Genomic DNA, 21,740 nt, shown 5'->3' with positions numbered 1-21,740 from the left:
ACCAAACGACATACGGGAATGGGCCAGTGTATTTGCTTTCGTGAAGTACTGCTCAGGAAAATGGAGGTGACTCTTTTCACATTTAACTCATGCCTTTATCTGTGGATCAGTCCCACTATAGCTGTTGCAGCTTGTTCACACAAGCCAGTTGGCTCCACTTTCTCTTTCGGGCTCACAAGCAGCAGGGAGTGTGGAAAGAACTATGGCCTCAAGGAAATGCAAAAAGAGTCCAATTTTTGACCTAATTAAGTGGTGTTGAAAAAACATTGCACAGGCAATGCACCAAGCAATCTTTTATGAGAAAAACCCCAGCCTGCTAAATGCCAGCAAACAGCAACAGCCTCTTTTTTTTTTTTTTTTGTTCCTGGCACAGAACATGCATCATCCCCAGATCAGGGCAGCAGTAATTTGGAGGCTTTGCCTTGCATGTTGAGTAATAAAATGTATCTGTTTTCCTCCACCTTTGCAACACAGTTCTCTGGCTGCCACAGGCCTGCTCATCTTATGTAGTAGCCCAGTGTTTTGAGGAGAGTCTGTTGCAACTGACTTTTTATCTATAAACATCTGGCTCGTATGCCCTGGCTGGTGAAATATTGCTATTTCTCAGAGGTGTGAGGATGTGAAAAAATGTTTTTCAGAGAAGAAACTCATAGCTAGCTGTTCATTTCTGAGATCTGGCAACGTCAAGTCCAGATACTGTGGAAGCTGACAAGACGCACACTGGTGAAATCATTTCTCTTGGAGCAAATGAATTATGTTGCTATTACTGTATTCCCACCACAACGGGTCTTTAGACCCTACCTTTGTCCCACACTGATGGTACCTGTGGCAGTTACAATAGCTGGGATTTAGTGATGGACAGGAGGCACAGTTGGGGCTGATCTCAGCCCTGCCTCCTCGGAGAAGGCAGAACAGTCCCAAAATAGCTTTTTGGGATACTGTGGAAACAAGTGGGCAAACCCAAGCAGGGGCTCCTGATTTCAGGCTCTCCAGAGGTACGCAGCTGGAGCCCAGGGGATCGAGGGCAGGAGTACCCAATGGAATGCATTCCTATTTCAAACAAAGAATAAACGGAGTACACAGACCCACGGTCCCACGGAATTCCCCTGTCAATTATCCCCCCCCACCCCCATCCCGGACCAGCCCAGCGCTCCACCTCTTGCGGCTCTATGCAGAGCTGGGCGTCGGGCCGGGACCTGCGCTCCACAGTCCCCTCAGCAGCCCAGACCACCCGCAAAGCCCCGGGGGCACTAGCGGGGCTCTGAGAGGCTCCTCAGGATCTCCCGGCCGGCAGCAAACTGCTCCGCGCTGCGGCGAGTTCGGCGCTCCGGCAAGGTCAGGCCGCCCCATCCCCCGCCGAGCACCCCCAGCAGCAGCCAGCCCCAACCTCCAGACGCGCTTTCCCTTTAAGAGCACGCTCCCTCCCAGCCGCGCCCGCCTGGCGCTCCCGGCCCGCAGCCCTGCGGTAGCGGCAGCGCGGAGGAGTCGGCGCGCTCGCCGCCCCTATCATCACCGCCGCTATCATCACCGCGGCCGTGGGCAGGCGCTCCTCGGCGCCAGAGGGGCAGAGCGGGGCGGCAGCATGTCCACTAAGGCGGAGCAGTGTGAGTGATGGGGCCGGGAGCGCGGCAAGGGCAGGGGCCTGTCCGAGGGGAGAGGGGGTCGGCCGGCCGTGGTTGCCTCCCGCCGATGGCGCTGCCTGGCTGTCGGTCACCCCGGCGGTGCAGCGCTGCCCGGTCTCATCCGGCCTGATGTGGCGGCAGCGGAGCAGCGAGTGCAAGGGTAGGGCGGGCTGCCTCCGTTCTGGCTCTTTCTGTCTCTGCCGCCGCTGAGGGCTTGGTGGCGCCGGCCCGTGGAGCCACCCGCCCGTGGAGCATCTCGCCCTCCGGCCGCTGCCCGTGCGGCCCTTCAGGGCGGACCTCGTGTTGGTGCAGAAGCAGCTCCGGGGACCTGAGGGTAGAAATGAGGGATCGGGGGGTGAGGCGGCCGGCTTGGCCCTCCACCCCAAGGCGGCAACCCTCCAGCCTGCCTTCTCAGCTGGTGCTGTGCCATGTCCCAAAGGATGTAGTCCCGCGAGAGACTGGAGATGACCTATCCATTGTCATCTTGCAGGTGGTCTTGCTGTGAGATAGCGAGAAGGGAGATGTGCTGTCAGGTGTGTTGTCATTCTTGCTGCGCTGTTCACCTTTTGGGTGAGTGTAGACAGGGTGTTACTGTCTCACTGGCACACTGCCTGCCATAGCCCCCAGAGCCTCGCAGCAGGAGCCCCCCCCGGTGCTGACAGGCCCTCCCCGGGGCCTAGCAGGCCGCCTCACAGCCACGGATGTTTCACCACTATGATGGCTAGCTCTGATCCCAGCGAGAGCAGATGACATGGTGGTTGGAATGTCACCAGCTGGGCCATGCAAGTGCTCCCCACTGTGGCTGCTGCTGTTTACAACTGGTGTGTCTGCAAGACGCCTGGTGGGAGGCTTAAAGCAAAATACTAGGGTGGTCAAGCTTGTCACCTCTATCAGACACTTTCTCTCCCGATACAGCGTCATGGTTGCTAGCCAGGCAGTCTGTGACCAGTAGGTTGGATTGATCTTTGTCACAGTGACATAATACGATCTGACACCTTGCATGCTGTGACTTGCTGTCTCCTTCCTCCAGGTCACTGGGAAGGATCCTTGTATTTGTATATGCCTGTGCTGAACTGATCTAAGGAAAAGGATACTTTCATTTTTTTTTCCTTTAGGGTTTACTGCTTATTTACAGGATGAATGATGTTGCTATTAAAATATTATGTGGATGCTAATTTATTGCTGTAGGGATACATTTCTGGCCTCATAAATAGAGACACAATGTTCTGACTGTGCAGCAGCTCTGAAGTACGCGGTGTTCGGATATGTACTGTTCTGTTCTTTCTGCCTTCCTCACCCCCCTCCTGAGTTCTGTAATTATTTCTTCCTTCTTGTGATATTTATACATTAATTATGCCTCTTTGACACCAGCATGTGGAAGAATTTCTGACACCTTTTGTCCCAACACTGCTTTTGGCATTTTCTTTCTTTTCTATTCTGCCTTCTCTTTTCCTCCATTCCCAATGTTTTTGGTCTGCTCTGTTGGAGCTTGTCTTTCATATTTTATCTTTGGCTGTTTTTTCTTTTCATCCCCTTGTACTGTTCAAGACAGTGCAGCTTGGCCTACTGTGTCCCTGCTGCTCTCTATTTAAGACTTATTTGGGGTCTGGGTTCCAGATCTTTCAAACTCCTAATGTTCCTTTTCATGATGCTCCAGGTAGAGTATTTGGTTAATGGACATATCCTGTGTGTTATAACTTACTGAATGCATTTTGTTTACCAAGGCTGTTCCCCTGTCTGATTCTTACATCATTGCCAAATGTCTTTGTCTCTACATAACTTCAAGATTGCCTTACCTGCAATTCTTTACAAATGGTGATGGATTCCTACACAGATTATGTTGATATGCATACATCACTACCAGGCAAACCTTCAAATCCCAGCTGTTGCTGTTGTTGCTTCTGCCCTCATTGACTGACAGGCAAGAACCAGAATGTTTTGGGAAGGAGGCAAGTCACAAGTCATAATGAATCTCAGTTTACCAAGAGCAGCAGCAAAACACTACGAATGAGGAAACAGACTGATCAGGACAGAAGAGGTGTTGGTCTAAACGTGAATCTTTGGCCACCCCACAGCTCTTTGGCAGGTTGTATGAACAACAGGTAAAATTGTGGCAGTCTGGGAAGTTGTCTCGAAGCCTCCCTTTTTTGTGACCCCATGCATCTTGTATCTCATACCAGCAGTATTGATGGTGACATCATTTAACTCATCATGTCGTGCCTGCGGTGTTCTATTGTAGTCAAAGAAAACTAGTTCCTTTTCACCTTAAATAGCAGTAAGTGGTGTTTAGTTGTGGTAAGTAATGTCCTGGGAATGCCTAGTGCCCGCTCTGTTCTTCAGGATGGTGGGACAGCCAAGACCATCTTTAAAGACTCCTAATGGTTTCAACTCTAGATTTTTACAAGGGGCTAGTGAGTTTAGTTAGATTCGTGTAGATCCTAGAGAGATAACCCAGCAAAGTATCCTGGAATAACTTTTTTCTCATCTTTTACTGTATTATTTTTTTAATATGATGACCCTATGACAATGGCTAAGTACTTCCATGGAGGGACATGTGTTTTTGAAGTGTACCTCTGGGTGCTCAGAATATTGGATCATTCACACATTTATGTATCTTGAAAGTTGGCAAAGTTTTGCTCTGGGGCTTTTCTTCAGAAGGTTTTGGGAGGCTGTGCTGAAATTGTAAGTGTTCTGGGGAACAGAACTGAGAGGTGAGGTTAAAACCTTTAGCCTAAAGCTAATGTTAATATGTAGGCATTATAAATAAATTTTCTTGGATTTTGGTATTTTGTCTGATACAATTGCCTGTTAATGCTGATTAATAGAAATAAATACATTTGCCTCTTTATTAAAAAAAAAGATTCTATATACTGTATATACATTCTTGAAACTAAGTACCTGTAGAAAGGCAGATAGTTCTCTGAAATACATCTAGAACTGAATTCTGAAATCATTTCTTGCATTTTGTTAATCCAGTTCACTTATGGATATCTGACAGCAACCCATGGTAGCCACAGTAAACTATGCATTTTGCTATGAGTTGTTCTTTGCCAGGGACTGTGACATTGTGGTCTGTTTTCTTTGCAAATATGCCTGGGTTCATACATCTTTTTTTCCCCAGCAAGAGAAAATAGCAGCACAAAATACATTTATGAAGTAAATCCTTTCTTAATCTAGCCTAATCTAGATCAGTTTTTTTAGGGGTCTTCATGACAATTAAAAGAAGTGTCTATCAATCTGGTAAATTGACCTGCAAATCAGGATCTAAAACTGAGAAACGGGGCAGAATGAATGAGACGTGGGATAAGGAGGGGAAAGCAGGTCTTGGACTACTCAAATAAACTTTCGTAATGTGGAGTGAAACACATCATGAGCCAGTGTTACTACCCCACTGGTTCTGGGGGTGTCTATGCTAGCTGTGGCTGGTCTCACAGAGACAGGGATAACCTCCTGCCACAGTGCTGTTTATGCACCACAGGCTGATGTGATGTCCTGAAAGGCTCTGATCCTGCTCCTAGCTATACTGAGGTGATCTGAGTCCCTGTGAAAAAAATTCTATTTTCAGTTGTTTGGGGGGGTGGGGAATAGTGATTGATTTTAATTATCCATTAAGGTCACCTTAAAATAGATTTGTAAAGTGAAACACTTAAAAGTGAGGAAATACAGGTTGCTTATGCATCGTTTATTCCTTTTGCATATGCATTATGACAGTCTCTCTAATTGCATTTTTACTTGCTGTTTTCCCATAGATCCCAGCCTATCTATACAGTCGCACAGTGTGCTTTGTCTCTGTCATGAAGCAGGATGATACTGTGAGGGAGACTTTTGTCTGTAGAAGCTTCACTTGTGACAGAAACTGGGGGGGGGACAGGAGGTACACTTGGAAACAGGAGAAAGGATGATCATGATGAGGGCAGTTGGGTGCTGGAAGACAGTTTGTTGTCAAGCAGTTCAAGCAGACTTTATTCTTCATTTGGTGATTATTTAAATCTTCCTCACTGTATGGGTTACTGACTTGAAATTGTCAAACCTCGTTTGTTTTGTGAGTGAGCACTCGCAGATGCTTTTGTTTCCTGGATGTGAAAGTTCAGTACATGCTGCTATCTATACTGGGAAAATGGCCCTCAGTGTCTTGAGTTGAGCCTCCAACAGCAGTAGCAGACACTTCACTCTTGGTGTCTGTCCTTCAGTCTTTTTGTGTGATATGCATGTAATGTCACCCCTTCTCATTTAACTGCCAGTGGTGCAGAAATGAATCGGAATGCTCATGAGATGTTGAGGTACAGCAGCAGGAGGGGCATAGCCGTGTCTCTCAGGAAGTTAGTGCCCTTCTGTTCAGCAGAGGGCTTAATGATTTTCCTTCTTTAATGAATGCTATTTGGCAATGAGAATAAAACAAAGTATTGACTAATGGCTCATTTAGGAAGCACAATTTATCTATCACACTGAAGGAGCCCTGTAGGGGAAGAAGGATATATCTTGGTGTAGGGAAGGACTCATAATCCATATGCTCAAGGACCAGAGTAATTTGGAAATATGTCGCCTTTTAACTGCCTATTAAACAGTCTTGGTGCACTTTTAGTATAATTAGGTTCTCTGCTTTCACTGGGGCTGTGTCTGAACAGGGTGATGCTATGAGCAGCTGCTGAGCTGGTGCAGTCTCTGCCACAGCCAGTACACTCTGTTTCTCAGCAGATTAGTCTGAGTAGAGCAAAAAAAAGAGGTGACTGTGCTAAGATGTCTCTGTGTAAGACTGTGTTGAGCCATGTAGACAATCTAAGGCATTGCAGCTATGGTGGGTAGTCCCTTTTGTCTTGTAGTGAACAATGATCTCTATTAGAAAGTAAGCCCACTATTATTTTTAAAACAGCACAAAATAGTTTTAGTAAAGGTGTAGAGCTCCTACTGCTCTTTGGAATCCCCTCACCTGTTTGATCAGACTTCCTAAGAAACTAAAATAAACAGCACAGATCTTTTAATAACCTTAGTTAATCGCAAAAAGTAAATGCATGGCCTGAAGTAAATCACATAAGCTCTCTCTGTCTCAGCATATGTCCCTGCTTTGGCTGTAGAAATATTTATCTGTCTCACATGAACCTTCTGTGATCCAATGACTCATTCATTGTAAATGAATCTTGAGATGGAAGAAGTGCATTTTTTTTTTGTTTACCTTTTTTTATTTTTTATTTTTTATTTAAAATTTCTATCACTAATACACATGCAGGCATTCACTTCCATGCTTTCCCCTTGGCACACTTGCATTAGCGTGTTCCATTTATTCGGTCAAAACAGAAGGACCAGGGGGAGACTTTTCTGGTTTTCACAGTTTAATTCTTAAACTAAAAAAAAAAAAAAAAAAAAGGAAAATCAACTGTAGTAGGAACAGATGAGATTCTGTCAGTCAGCAAAAAGACTAAATGAAAGTTTCTGTGTTTGTTTTTTGTCTTTTATGTAGTTGCTTCCAAAATCCGATACCTTCAGGAATACCACAACCGGGTCCTCCACAACATTTACCCTGTGCCCTCTGGAACTGACATTGCAAATACTCTGAAATACTTTTCTCAGACGTTATTGAGGTAAGTTTTAACTAATGCTCTTGAAGAATAAAGAGCTAAAGAATTGTAGGGGTGTATTGATTGACTTTTAATTTGTTGCAAGATTTAATAGATCAATGCTCAGCAAAAGAGAGTCAGAGCATAATTTAAGAAAAGAATGGTATGAATTAATTTCTTCAATGGCTGTTGCCCAATTTGCCCAGTTGAGCTGCTTACTGAGTGGCTGATTCTAAAATAAACTTGGTTGATTACATATTTGCTTGGCCCTTCTAAGACTTAGCTGAATGCACGGAAGTGCTGAACTTGTGAAGAAAGGAATTTGTGACTTATAAAGTTTTAGATGTGTTATACTCATGATTTCCTTAACAGTCCTGGTACCTCAGGATCCTAGAGCAATGCCAGATGAGCAAAACTAGCTTCTTACTGTGCTGTAATTCAGCTGGCTGTCAGGCTTGGGTTCTGGTTCAGTCCCTCATAACAGTACAAATAGACACAAAGCTTTTATACAGATCTGGAGTTGCATGGCAAAACCAGGTCAGGATTGTTCTGACCTGGGGTTTTGATTTAGTCCAATATTTCATAATAGTATCTAGTACTAAGTACCATACTATTACAGAACATATTTTGAATAGGAAATACTACCCCTTGTCTTGCTAAAAAGATGTGAAAAATTGAGAGACTTAATTAGGAATGACATACATTCCATGGTGCTACCTAGTGGAGTCATACTTTCAAATTGTTTTTAAAATAGCTTTTGACAGCGAGGAGGTGATTTTTGTCTGTGCAGGTTTTGGCTGGTTTTCACATCCAGAAAAAAGCAGTTAAAGATGCATTCCTGTGCACTGTTTCCTGATTTATACTGGAAAGTTTGCCCCTTTTGTCAGAAGCTAGTTTGGAAATACAAAAATTAACCCATGTATTTGTACACCCTATAATGCATGCAAGTTGAGAAGCAAGAATTTAAACTTGCAAGAATAACCATAGCTCATTCTAACATTCATTTAAAAGCACGTGGGGTATATAAAAATTCTTGACCCTCTTTATATGAATGTAAGATACATGGACAAAAATACTCATTATTAATGGAACGCCTGTTCACTGCAAACAGGTAGTTTCCTGTTTACTTTTGAAAATTCCAAGTGCAGAAGTGTTTAAGCACTGTGAAATTGGTTTCTGTCAACCAGTAGGGCTTTTATTTTTTTAAGATGAATAAATTAAATTTTGTCTCATTATATTGCAGCAGTGGGAAAAAATTGTTCTAAGAGTCACTGAAGTTACTTCTAAAATGTGGCTCTGTTCCCACATCAAGCTGTTTTGATGCGTTATTTGCACAACATAAGCATTAGGTAAGGTTCTATATAACAAAATACCATCTGCTTAAATGCTGTGGGCCTTTAAGCAAGAAAGTTGAACTTGACATTTTCTCCCTTAGCTGTAACTACCAAGTGCCATAATGAGATCTTTTTCTTCTTGGGCAGAAGTATGTTGACAGCATGGATTTAGAGTCTGCTGCTTAAAAAAGTGTTTTTATACCACTCTGTTGTCTTCATCTTTCTAAGCCATACAGCTGACATATCTGATGTGACAAATTCTTCACAATCCATGAGCAGTGATGTTCCTGGGCTTACTGAAAAAGCTTTATAGTGACTGTGAGAGCAGATCAGAAATCAGGGTACCAACTGCACAACTGAGCAACTCAGTTTCTTTATTTCATGTTCAGAATGGGACTGAACCAAAATCCTCTTGCTGATAATGTTGAACCTCCTTCAGCAGAAGTGATAATCATATGTAAGATGCAGGTCTACACAAAAGACTTTGTCCTTCAAGATCTGGGATCTGGTCAGCCTCAGAGCTAGAAGGGTACCAGAAACAGAAGCCAGGACTTGGATGTAGGTTTAAGTGGACTGAGTTCTCATGCTCAGCAAGGTCAAATCCACATTCTGAATCCCCGTAACTGGGGAATTTGAACTGTGGGTCAAAGCCTGAGTGCTGTGGTTGAACCACTGTGAGTTTAAACACTTGCTGATATTAAGAAAAAAAGCTGGATAAAAAAGCAAAACAAAACACCCCATGTATTTAGTGTGGCAGATGGAAAGAAGGAAACTTCCCACCCACTGTGTGCAGATCTCTGCAAGATTTACCCTAAAACTAAGCAGACTGGTTAAGAACTTTTCTGAAGAGCATGTTCAGGAATTTCTTTGAATATTCTGCATGCTGAGTCTTCTTTCTGCCTCCTACACTGAGACTCCATTGTGCAAGGTTTAACATAGAAGTACATGGTGGAGAATAATCTTTCTGGCTTGAGACAGAGCACATGCAATGAATTTGGGCTGCTAAGAGAATACTGATCAAACAGTAGCAAAAATTCCCATTGATTTCTGGAGATTTTGGGTCTGGCTTTCAGAATAAGTTGCTTGTGATCAGCCACTATTTTAAAACAACTTTTAAAAATATTTCCCAGGTCAATGTGTACTCTCCTTGCAGCTGAAATTTTTAAGACAAACATTTTTTGGTGAACTTAGGTAGTCATAGGAGTAGAGATTAGTCAGAGAAATTTCATATGATGATTGAGTTATGCAGGTGTAGCTTTTACTGTTTATTATACTTTTTACCTTTTCGTGTTATGGACACATTGAGTGTGTTCTTTTCAGTGGGGCATTCCCACTGTTTTGGATCACATTCATATCTGGTGTCATTCTGCTAGCTATAGTTGGAATGCACAAAGGGTTAACTTGCTCCTTTGTTCTCTACACAGCCTCGATAAATCACAAGCTTAGGGGTGGGGGGAACAGATGCGGAATGGTTGAAAAAAAATAAAATTCTTATTTCTGTGAGCAAGCATCACATAAAATCACCATACACAATGCATAGCGCATTGATCCATTTAGTTCTTTGTTAATTTTCTCTTTGGGAAAAGCATTTCTTTACATTACAGCATGAATTTGTTTCATGCCCTGCTCATTTTCAGTGTTTTCTCCCTCATTTGAGGAATGATCTAAGACTTAATAAACATCTTGCAGAACAGCTCATTCTTTCACATCTTCTTAGAGAAAATTCTCCATATGTATTTCTAAGTAAAATATTTTACATAAGGAATAGTTATAAATGTCCAGTGGCTAATTAATGCTCAAGCTTGTTTTGCTGCCTTGGTGAGATGCAATTTGCTTGTTTCCTTTTTGGGAAACCTTTCCTGGAAGGCAATAATTTGGTGATAGATTTGCAGCAAAGATATACAAATTTTGAAAGAAGCCCTGGTAGCTTTATCACTTGTCATGGAGCAAGTTCAGTATAGAAGTTTGATCTGCAGACACTCAAATTTCTCAGTACTTGGCTTGAACAGAAGCAGAAACAGACTGCAATCATTGTATCTTGTTCTTGGGGAACTTCCTAGATTTTCAGTATTGACTCAGAATTCTGTTTATTACTTGTAAAACATATGGGTCAAGCAAAAGCCTGGGTCTGAAAGTTTTTGGTGGTTGGTTGTGAGGTTTTCTTCTCCTGAATTTGGTGTGGTTGTAGCTGGGATTTAAATACAGACTTATTGCTGTTGCTGAAGTGAACGGAATCATAGACTCAACCAGGTTGGAAAACACCTCTTTAGATCATCAGTTCCACCCATTACTCCTGGACTGCCAAGACCACCACTAAACCATGTCACTGAGAGCCTGATCTACATCATTTTGAGCACTTCCAGGGACAGTGATTCCACTGCTGCCCTGGGCAGCCTCTTCCAATGCCTGATCACCTTTTTGGTGAAGGAAGGATGCCTGGATCAAGATACAAGATGGTGTGGCCTCTAATCCATAGATGGGCCATAGCTCCATGTTAAAAGGAAGGGAAGCCTATAGAGTAAGCTCTCCATCACTGCCTTAAGCTTTCCAAATCAAGGATTAATTAATAGAGTAATATCCTTTCTGGAAATAGGTTCACTTGAAGTCATGTGTTGGGAAGTGAAGGAATGGGTAATTGGTATAATCTGTTGCTAGACAGGGAAGGAATACAATTTAGTGTCTTCATATCTCTAACCATGAGCTGCAAAGTACAGCAAATGAACGTCAAGCAAATTAAAAAGAATCAGCACTCTGATCATCTGTTTTTAAAGTCATACTAGATCTTAGGTGGTTTTCTGATACAGTTCCATAAATACTGTCATGACAGTCACCGCATTTCTTGTACTGGACATTGGGTAACAGAAACCAAAATAATCTACCAAATATGTAAGGCACAATAAAAAAGGAAAAAAGAATAAGTATGTAGTTTCTTAAAACAGACTATGTCTGTCATCTCTGACTGCAAGTGTGATGTGATAGTAGGCACTTGGCCTAGAACTGTTCTTGTGAAAGTGTTTTATTTATATGGCGAATGAATGACACTTCTTATAAGCTGTTCTTACAAGCACCTTAGCAAGTATTTAACTTGCTTGTGTAAATTGTTGAATTGACTTGTGAGGTAAGAGATATCTTTGCTAAGGTGAGGATGCGACAGGGATTTCTGTACTGTTAAAGAGGACAGAGGTTTCCAGAAGTGCTCCGTCTTGACATAACTCTGCTCTTCATTACTCTGTCAAAATCTTCATGCCACTGAGTTGTCTTTTATAAGTTCTAACTGACTTTGGGGGCAGAGTTAAACCAACAGCAGCTGCTTTTGGAAATCACAACCACTGAGAGGTGCAAAAAACCAAAAAAAGAGCAGCACTGTGTGTGGTTTAATATATTTAGAAGGTCTATTATGCTTTATAGGCACAAGATTATGAACTCACCCTATAATTACCTGATAACTAAAATATAACACTGCAGTTCATTTCTATTTAAAATAGTGTTTTGGGGTTTTTTTTAACATAAATCAACCGTGTTTACAACCATGTTTACAACATTCTTAAAGCAACATAACAAGCTGGTTGTCGTATAGGTTCTATTTTGATTCCCACTAAATTCTTTGTATTTTTTTGAAATTATCTCTCCTTTAGTTTATAGTGATTTTTGTTGAATAATAACGTAAGTAACAGCAGGAATGTATGGTAACATACTGTCTGATCTGCAGTTACATAATTGGTCTTGCTTGCTTAGCCCTTAGATTTTACGAAGGTAACTATTTACCCAAGGAGTGTTTGTATTCATAAAGTAAAATGTTTCCTCCCTGAACATGGGAAAAATTAAAACCACACATAAACAACCATTATCATTAGCTCACAAACATATGCTAAAGACCATCTACTATATATTATTTTGTAACTTTTACAAATGTAGTTTAGTTAACATTTTAGAAATATTATATTATTTCTAAATCCATGTGCCTGTTTAAACTTCATTATCTCAAATGATACTGAGTGGTCATGAAACAGTATCATAAAATACATACAGACATTATTTTAATGCAATAAACATGTGATTTTTAAGACTATCTTAATAAACACACATGTTTATTCTTTGCTAAAACATGTTTCTGCGAGTGCCACACCTATATTTTGCATGTTTTCAGTCAGTCGGTTCAAAAGATTAGGGGGTTGGGAAGGGAGGAGGAAATAAATCTCTCAATCTTGGAGCAAAATACCAGCCTATTTTGACACAGCTATTTTTCCATAGCAAACACTTAAAATGCTTGGATTTTTTCTTAACTGTGAAACATGGGTAGGGCACTGAAACATGCATTTTTATATTTTTGCTCCTTATGAACCAGGTAACACATGAGATGCAATGAAATTTTCTTAGATGTTAATTTTTAATTCTCTTACTTTGAAGCATGAAAGTGAATAGTTGCTAGATTTGTAGACACATTGGTTCTGGTAATGATTGCATCTTATGTGGGATGTATCTGGTCTTTTATTATTTGTTTTATAGTGTCATTTCAATGTAATGTGCTGTTCTTTGTGTCTTTGTTGTCTCTTTTTTTTCTTTGTCCCCCCAACAGCATTTTGTCCCGCACAGGGAAGAAGGAGAATCAAGATGCCTCCAATTTGACAGTGCCCATGACCATGTGTCTTTTTCCTGTGCCATTCCCACTCACCCCATCTCTAAGACCACAGGTCAGTTCCATCAACCCTACTGTTACTCGCTCCCTCCTTTACAGCGTCCTGCGAGATGCTCCATCTGAACGTGGCCAGCAAAGTCGTGATGCTCAGTTATCAGACTACCCATCTTTGGACTATCAAGGACTTTACGTGACACTGGTGACACTGCTGGATCTAGTTCCCTTGCTACAACATGGTCAACATGGTAAGCAGGCCCTTGAACCCTTCCAGTACACTTAACTTCAGTGCTGTGAATCCATGAATGATACATAAATGCAGTAGAAGAGATGGGCCTAAACTGACCTGGATCTGGAATTCAAATCTTCTGGGATACGTTATGTCCAAGTGTTTGGTTTGACTTTCTTAAATAAAAGATGTTTTTTTGCCAACTGTGGATTTGGCTTTGAATTCTTAGGTTGTCTGATTTTTAGTGGTATGTTGGTGGTATGTAACTAAAATACAGCGGTATGTAACAAAAAAAAAAATACAGACGTATCTAAAAAAAAATTGATTTTGAATTTTAATCTGTTGTGATATCTTCAGACTGGTTTTTTGGGGGTGTCTCTCTCAAATAGGCACAAATTGCTTGCAGATGTGTATCTGGCCTGTAATAAATATGCAGATTGAGTGTTTTGGTGAAGGTCCATCTCTAAATAGAGCATAGTATACATTTGTTTGAGGAAGAAATGGTAATGGTGATTTGAGACAGTTTTAAAGTATTATTGGGTAAAAAGATAGGATTATCTCTGTCTGATTTACAGAAAAGCTGTATTTCCTTATGTTTTGAATTAGTTAATTGCAAGATTTTTTTGTGACTGGCTTGTGTTAGTCTGTGGCTTTGTATAGTGGGATTCAGGAACCCAGTATTCTCCCTGTGTTACATTAGCCAAATATTAATTTTCACTATGTTATCAGTGAAAATTTATTACTTACATTGTTCAGTATAGAAAGCTTGTCAATCTGGTACACTACTGAAATTCTTTAAGAGGAAAGTTGTTTTTGTTAAATGCTGAATTCCTTTTGAGTTGGCAACAGCATGTTTTGAATCAAAGACTACTGCACTAGGAAATGGTATTATCTTGCAAAGAAGGCTTCTGGCAAATTACAGACTTGTGGACTTCAATTTCTAGAAATGGGGAATTTAATTATCAAATGAATATTTTTCTAAATAGATAACATGATGATAATTAGCAACCGATGCAGACTTGTAAAGAGCAAATAACAGTGAGCAAACATAATTTCTTTTTATGGCAGTGCAATGGCTCTTCTGGTGGGGTTTTCCTGTCCTTGGTCAGGCTTTTGTTGCTGTGTCACTTAACATCCTAATAGGCAATGTGGGACATATGTTTCCCCATTTGAGGGAGGAAAACACACGTGGAGTAATTGCCAGCAGCTCTTGTCAGCTGGAAGGGTATGCCAGGTGGGCATCTTACAGGTGTCTGTGCTGGGTCTAGTGTTACCAAATACTTTGTTTTTTACTTGGCTGATAGAAATGAGACAGCACTTTGATTTGCAGGGCTTATCAAGATGACGAATATCACATCCTTTGTGTGAAGGATATGTGATTCAAAACAGTCTTGGCAAATAGTGTTCTGTTTTGAAGCATCTTCAAAGTAGAAATGTAAAATACTATGTTTAAGCAGGAGAAATCAAAAGCAGAAATGAAATGGGGGAAATACTAGCTTGAAAGCCGTACTGCAGAAGGATCTGAGTGTTACAGTAGATCAGAGGCAGACCATAAGTCACTAACATATATTAATATTCTTCTAGCAATATATAAACAGGTGCTTTGTGTAACAGCCCAAGCAAGGCCTCAGCTGGAGTAAAATTCTCATATTTGTCCAACTGTCTTAGAGAAAGACATGGACCATTTGTGAGGAGTCCAGGAAAAATAAACAAGCATGATTTGAGGTCTAGAAGGTGTGAACAGTGAGGAAAAATGGAAAGAACATGGTTTGTCTAGCTTAGAGAAAAATGAAAGTGAGACGTGATTATCATATACAAATATGGCAATGAGAAATAAAGTAACCAAAGCTATTTGTAGTTACAAGTGATCAGGATAAGATATTATAAGCTTAAATTGCAGCAATGGAAATAAAAAAAAAAAAGCCTTTTTATTATAAATATGGTTAAGCACAAGGATGAATTACCAGGAGGAGTGAACAGTCCTGCAAAATTCTAAGAACAGTTTAGATAAATATCTGCCAGGAATAATTTGGTTGACTCATGCCTGGGGTAAGGGGAAGTCACTTGCTATTTTTTATGGTTCTGTATATGGAGAATTTTGCAATACAACTTGTCATTTATTTTTCCCTCAGCTTAGCATTTGACTAAAGGAAGTATATATATTTTTTAATCAGAACAAACAAAAAAATCAGAAAAAAGTGTTGTTTGGGTAAGTACAAATGGTGTGCCAGGTGGTCCTGAGCTTTCATGCAATGCTCTCAGTGCTTAACTGGAAAATATGTATTGCAAGAGAGTAGCACTTCTTAGCATTAAGGGTCTGGACAGGGCCTTGCCTAGACTTACTAGAACCACTGGAATGGAGTGCTAATTTTAATTCTTACTGTGACTCATGATATTTACAGCTACAGATCTCTGAGCACTACAGGGCCAGTTTTGAATCATGCTAGTTGCACAGATGAGGCTGAAGGCCTGTGTGACATACTTAAGGTTAAACCACAACACAAAGTTGCAAAAGGAATTCCTCTCATGCAAGGGAAAGGCCTTCTGATGTACTGGGATCATCCTACAGGTTCAGACTTGGGGTTCAGTAAGTTCTGTAACCTTTCTCAGTGGGCTGTTGGCCCCAGATCAACTCCTCATTTGGAAGAGGATATAGATTCCACAGTGCTCAGATACACAAGAACCTATCCCTTCCCTTTGGATCTTGAAATGTCACCACTATTCTTAAGTATTCCTTCCAAAGAGTTATGGTATAATTAGTTAGAATAATTATGTAAATTCTTGGTAAATATTTCTTTCCTTTTAAGCTTTGGCAATTTTTGGCCTCCATGACTTGCCAGGAAAACAAGATCCATAGTTTAATTACATGCTGTTTGAACCATAGAGGGACGCTTCCTGTAGTTTCTCTGTGGAGGGTACTTTGCAGCTCTCCTGAGGGTAATTAAGATAAAAATCGTATTTGTCTATAACTGATAAAGACTAGAATGTTTTTTTTTTTTTTTTTGCAAAAGCAGGCTTTTCAGTGCCAAAGTACACATCAAATTCTGACTCTAATACCTCTGCTTAAATGCAGACCATTGTATGTTAATCAGTATGTGATTAAAGTCAACATTGATTTTAATCAATTATTTTACTAGCTGTAGTATTAATATTCCATTTACTCCTCTCAGTATTGAATAGCTGTTTTTTTCCATTCTAGGAGGGTCTTAAAAATGGTGGGTGAAGTCTCTTGTCTATAGTGATTAGCTTCTCTAATTACTTTGAAGGAAAACTTGAATTAAAATTAAATTTTTCAATAGTTTTGAAAGCTAAAAAGTACACAGCCATAATTATTTTTCTACTGTAATGATTCTGTATTTATGTCATTTTATTCAACAGATCTTGGGCAGTCAATTTTTTACACTACTACGTGCTTACTTCCTTTTCTCAATGATGATATTTTGAGTACTTTACCCTATACAATGATTTCAACACTAGCTACCTTTCCTCCATTTCTGCACAAGGATATTATAGAGTATCTCAGCACATCTTTTCTGCCTATGGCTATATGTAAGTAGAACTCATTCTAGTATTGTTATGTCTGAGAAAACATGGTGCATTGCTATCAGACTGTAGGAGTAAATGTTTGATCTGTCATAGAATTATAATGGGACATCAATCTACTGTATGTATGCATATATATAAAATAATTCCATGTGGGAAATAATTCTATAATATTGATTTATTATGCTGTGTTACTGTGTGAATTCTTGCTTGACTTAAAGGTTAAAGTTTAGCTTAATTAAGAAATACGCTGTTTTCAGACTCACAGAACTTTCAGTGCCAGCAGTAGGAGTTTTTAATACAGAATCTGGGCAAACTGCTCCTGAAATGATAGCTGTAATAGAAACATACATAATTTTTGCATCTGCATTCACAGCCAGGTAAGGTGGGGCTTTTAGCAACCTGGCCTACTGAAAGGTTTCCCTGCCCCGTGGCAGGGGGGCTGGAAATTAGCTGATTTTAAGGTCCCTTCTGACCCAAACCGTTCTATGATTCTATGATCTGGACTATATCTGGATGTAAAATAATGACTCTTCTCAATGTAGTGATGCTGTGATGAATTTCTGATTCTTCTTTCTCCCTCTCTCCTTGGCATTTTTATTTTGAGTTCTGTACTAAATAGCTGTGCCTGTAATATCCCCTATGCATAAGTGTTAAGACTGAATCTGACAGTGCCTGCCTTTTTTTCCTTTTTTTTTTCCTTCTCCCCTCTTGAGGGTGTCACATGGTTCTGTAATTTCATAATCCCTGCACAATCTGAATTCTGAGGTGTGTTCTGAATGCTTCTGTGTACAGATAAAAATAAGATAAAAAAGCTTGATAAGATTTCAGTGGAAGCAAGACACTTAGCCATGTTCAGCAGATGTAAGCATTAGGATCAATATTAAAAGTCACTTTTAACCAACAAGCCTTTTACTCTGTGGATGATGAAACACTGGAAGAGTTTGCCAGAGAGGCTGCAGATTCTCCATTGTAGCAGTTGCTCAGAACACAAATGGTCCTGACTACCTGCTCTAGTTGACTTTCTTTGAGCAGTGGGGTTGGAAGGATATGATCTCCAGAGTTTCTTTCTAACATCAACCATCCCATGATTCTGCGAGAATGTTTTCTCCTTATCTGTGTTCCAGACCTTCATGGAAAAACATGAATAACTTTTGTACAGAGATTGATACTGATGTCATTTAAGCATGTATAGGATGCTTAGAACATGGAAAGAAGCATGGTCCAGTGTCCTGAGATTAAGATTTTATGGAAATTTATCACCTGTGTTTTCTGGCTCTACCAGTCAGTGATCTTGGAGAAATTCCTTTACTTTTGTGTACATCAGTTTCCCCATGTAAATAGTCCCTTGTAAGACATTGCAGTGATGTTTTGTTTGTTACCTTTGGCAGGTCTAATAACGGTATGCAAATTAAAATTACTAAGAAATATTTTCATACCTCTGTGCATTAGGTTCTCTTTGGGTTAAGAATAGAATATTGCATTTAACTCCTTTTTCTTCCATCACTGTCACCTTTTAAAAACCAGCAGATGTAGGTGACTTACCCTGTTCTGTCTGTCTTCAGAACCCTTTATGCGTCAACAGCAGGCTTTCCATTTATCTTGTTACTTTAGCTTCCGCCTCCTCCTCACCTTTCCTACAATTGAAGCCCTAGGTCTACTTAACTATACAAGTGGCTTTATTTTGACTCTGTGGGTTCTGGAGGAGAGGGCCTGAGAAGATCACCAGCTGTATGTTCTGTGAAACAACACTGTATTCTTCGTTATCTTTCTCTTCCAGTAGAAAAAAGGTTTCACCCCTGCAATCTAGGATTGTGTTTGTTTTTTTTTTAAAGACATGGTACCTTAGGAATTTTACTTGCATCAGCTGGAATCAGTTGTATGTTATTCTTGCTTTATTTTCCTTGTTATACATTTTTTTTTCTTCCTTTCTTTTAAGTGGGATCCTCAAAAAGAGAAGGTGTTCCAGCGCATGTCAATCTGTCTGCATCATCAATGCTAATGATTGCAATGCAGTACACATCAAACCCGGGTATGTGTAAATGTGCATCATTCTCTCTAAAACCATGAGTCATGAAATGCAGTCAGAAAACTTCAGCTCATGGGAAAAATCTGCCTCACCATGCAACATAGAATGAAAAATAAGTGATTTTAGTCAAAACTGGAATTTCAGAGCGTCATTATATAGATAAGAGATCTCATTGTGATGAAGAAACAGGATTTGGTCCAGGACTGGAGATTCTGGTTTACTATTGCTTGAACCCTATCAGAAAATAGGGTTGATATTTAGGTTGGATAAATAGGTTGGAGCAAGTCCAGGGGAGGCCATAAAGATGCTCAGAGGGCTGGAGCACCTCTCCTGTGAAGACAGGCTGAGAGAACTGGGCTTGTTCAGTCTGGAGAAGAAAAGGCTCCACAGGACCTTAGAGCAGCCTTCCAGTGCCTAAAAGGGATCTACAAGAAAGCTGGAGAGGGACTTTTTGTGTAGTGATGACAAGGAGGAATGGCTTTAAACTGAAAGAGTGTAGATTCAGATTAGACACTGGGAAAAAAGTTCTTCCCTGTGAGGGTGTTAAGGCGCTGACACAGGTTGTCCAGATAAGCTGTGGCTGCCCCATCCCTGGCCAGTGTTCAAGGCCAGATTTGACGGGGCTTTGAGCAAAGCTGGGAAAGTTGGTTGGAAAGTTCCACTGCTCTGGTGGAAGGTGGATTGGAGCTAGCTGATCTTTAAGGTCCCTTCCAACCCAAAACATTCTATGATATATAACGTCAGTGTTGGAGAGAAGTCTCCACTAACTGTGACTACAGAAATTCAGATTGTCTTATACTATGATTAATTTCCCACCCAGTTCACAACTGATACTGTTTTTTTAAAGAAGACTGGTAATGCTGGCTGCAGGCTCAACAAAACTATAATGAATTTGGTATACAAGCCTTTGTTATACAAGACAAGATACATTGTCATGTATCATTCTGTTATGCTTTTACTTTTACATTGTGCCAGAGGGACAAAGTTTAAGTGATTTAGCAGGTATTCTTAAACTAGATGTGTTGGAAAAAAAGATCTCTAGTGCTGTGCAAAAAAGGTGTGTGCTGATAATGCTCAGTATCTTACTGCATTCCTTGACAGAAACAAGTTATGAATATTTAATTTCTGATATTTTGTGATGACTCTCAAGGCAATGATTCTTCACCGAACCCTTTAAAAATTAAAAAAATAATTAAATGAGGTATAGAGTCTTGGATGGACAAAACAAAGCCAATCAGCAAATTACATCACTTCTGTAACTTCATTTTCCATTTCAGTCTATACTGTCTTTTCTCTCTCAGTGTATCACTGCCAGTTATTGGAATGCCTCATGAAATATAAGCAAGAAGTGTGGAAAGTAAGTTTATGATCATATATACTTTGTGGAAATAACTGTATTTGGATAGTTATGAAAACCAGATGGCTTGAAAATTGAACTGACTGTGTGCCAAGAAGTTATAAATTATCTTTTTACCCCATCCTCCTTCTAGATGATGGAGGGGAAGGTCTCTCTGATTTTTAGTTTACAGAAGCAGCGCCATGTTTTGTAGAACAGAGCTGTTTCCTGAATACCATTTGGTTGTGACTCTAATTAGCAGAAATATTAATAATGACCACTCAGTTCATGTGGGACTGAACTTTTACAAGGATTGTTTGCAGGTGTTGTCTTAGCCTGAATCTGATCTGGATCCAGTTATTTATCTCTATCACACCTCTTTGCTCTATGGCTACACAGGGGCTTCATTTGCTGTGTATTAGTACACTATGCAGGGTGGGTGGTAGCCAACACTGAAGCCAATTGTGAACATATTGTTGAAGTTTGTCATCTGGTCTACTTGTAAGAGCATACGAAGGATGTTTGGTAGGGTATGAAATGTATATATTTTGTGTGTTTGGAAATCTTTGGACACAATATGTATTGAACTATGTTTTGTTGCCTTGCAAAATAAACAAGTTGTATGTGTCTTTCCTTAGGATTTGTTATATGTTATAGCTTATGGACCGTCTCAAGTTAAACCTCCAGCAGTACAAATGTTATTTCACTATTGGCCCAATTTAAAACCTCCTGGGGCAATCAGTGAGTACAGAGGACTGCAGTACACAGGTCAGTGCAACTGTTTTGTGTAGGCCAAAATAAATATAAAGGAAGTGATGAGAAGCGTGTCAATTTCACATGTTTACAGTTCTACAATGTATTTGGTACTTTTTTAGTTAGTACTTTCATAAGTATAGACAATGTCTATTTCTCTGTCATTTCAAAGGATGTTATGACAAATAAAAACTGTGATCGTGGCTAGTAAACCTGTTATGTTACTCCTGATAGTAGCTAAACCAGAACAGGAGAATGAATAAATACAGTGTTCCAAATGAGCTGTGAAACTGCCTCCTTGGTCTCGCAAGGGTTCTGGCTTGTGTTCCTTTCAATTATTGCTTTGGTTGCCTTTGTTGTGTCAGCAGCTATCACTGCTGCTGTTGCTAAGGCTCCTTATCTGGGTGTTACTGTCAGAAAAGATCAGGTGCAGTCAGTATAATGGATGAGTTTTCAAGATTGATTATAGGGTGAAAATAAGAGACAAAGGCATCAGTGCAGCTGGTTCTGAATAGGCGAGTGGTAGAGTCCTCTGTCTACTAGACTCCCCAGTGATATTGAGGGGATTGGGCTTCTGTGATAACTTGCTTTTCCTCTTTGCCAGTCTCAGCCTGTTTCAAATAATCTCTGTCATATGGGATATGTTTTGTTCTCTTTTAAAATTTCTGGACCAGAATGTGTCATTTTAAATAATAAAAATGAAGGATTG

At 40.3% G+C, this 21,740-nt stretch overlaps 1 protein-coding gene across 12 annotated transcripts in view; it reads left to right on the top strand.

Moving 5' to 3' along the window:
• The first annotated feature begins 1,439 nt into the window (after window positions 1–1,439).
• The window catches only part of UNC79 (unc-79 homolog, NALCN channel complex subunit), a 117,564-nt gene continuing 97,263 nt past the window's right edge, over window positions 1,440–21,740 (top strand). For 9 of the 12 annotated variants that reach the window (XR_009968340.1, XM_062637844.1, XM_062637873.1 and 6 more), the window contains exons 1-7: window positions 1,440–1,604; window positions 7,078–7,198; window positions 13,085–13,389; window positions 16,749–16,919; window positions 18,853–18,945; window positions 20,244–20,299; window positions 20,917–21,046. Coding sequence is in view for 11 of the 12 variants with exons in the window: in XM_062637844.1 (XP_062493828.1) it covers window positions 1,583–1,604; window positions 7,078–7,198; window positions 13,085–13,389; window positions 16,749–16,919; window positions 18,853–18,945; window positions 20,244–20,299; window positions 20,917–21,046 (898 nt within the window). In the remaining variant the exon portion in view is untranslated. Of the gene's footprint in view, window positions 1,605–2,547; window positions 3,725–7,077; window positions 7,199–13,084; window positions 13,390–16,748; window positions 16,920–18,617; window positions 18,946–20,243; window positions 20,300–20,916; window positions 21,047–21,740 lie in introns of those variants that run through there. The other 3 variants (XM_062637864.1, XM_062637883.1, XM_062637904.1) reach the window with 3 other exon arrangements.

This window comes from Pezoporus occidentalis, unplaced genomic scaffold (assembly GCF_034315485.1).
Source record: "Pezoporus occidentalis ecotype Australia unplaced genomic scaffold, CSIRO_AGI_Poc_V1 ctg115, whole genome shotgun sequence".
NCBI lineage: Eukaryota > Metazoa > Chordata > Aves > Psittaciformes > Psittacidae > Pezoporus > Pezoporus occidentalis.
The sequence above is the reverse complement of the archived record's forward strand: the minus strand, read 5'-3'. Positions and strand labels throughout refer to the sequence as shown.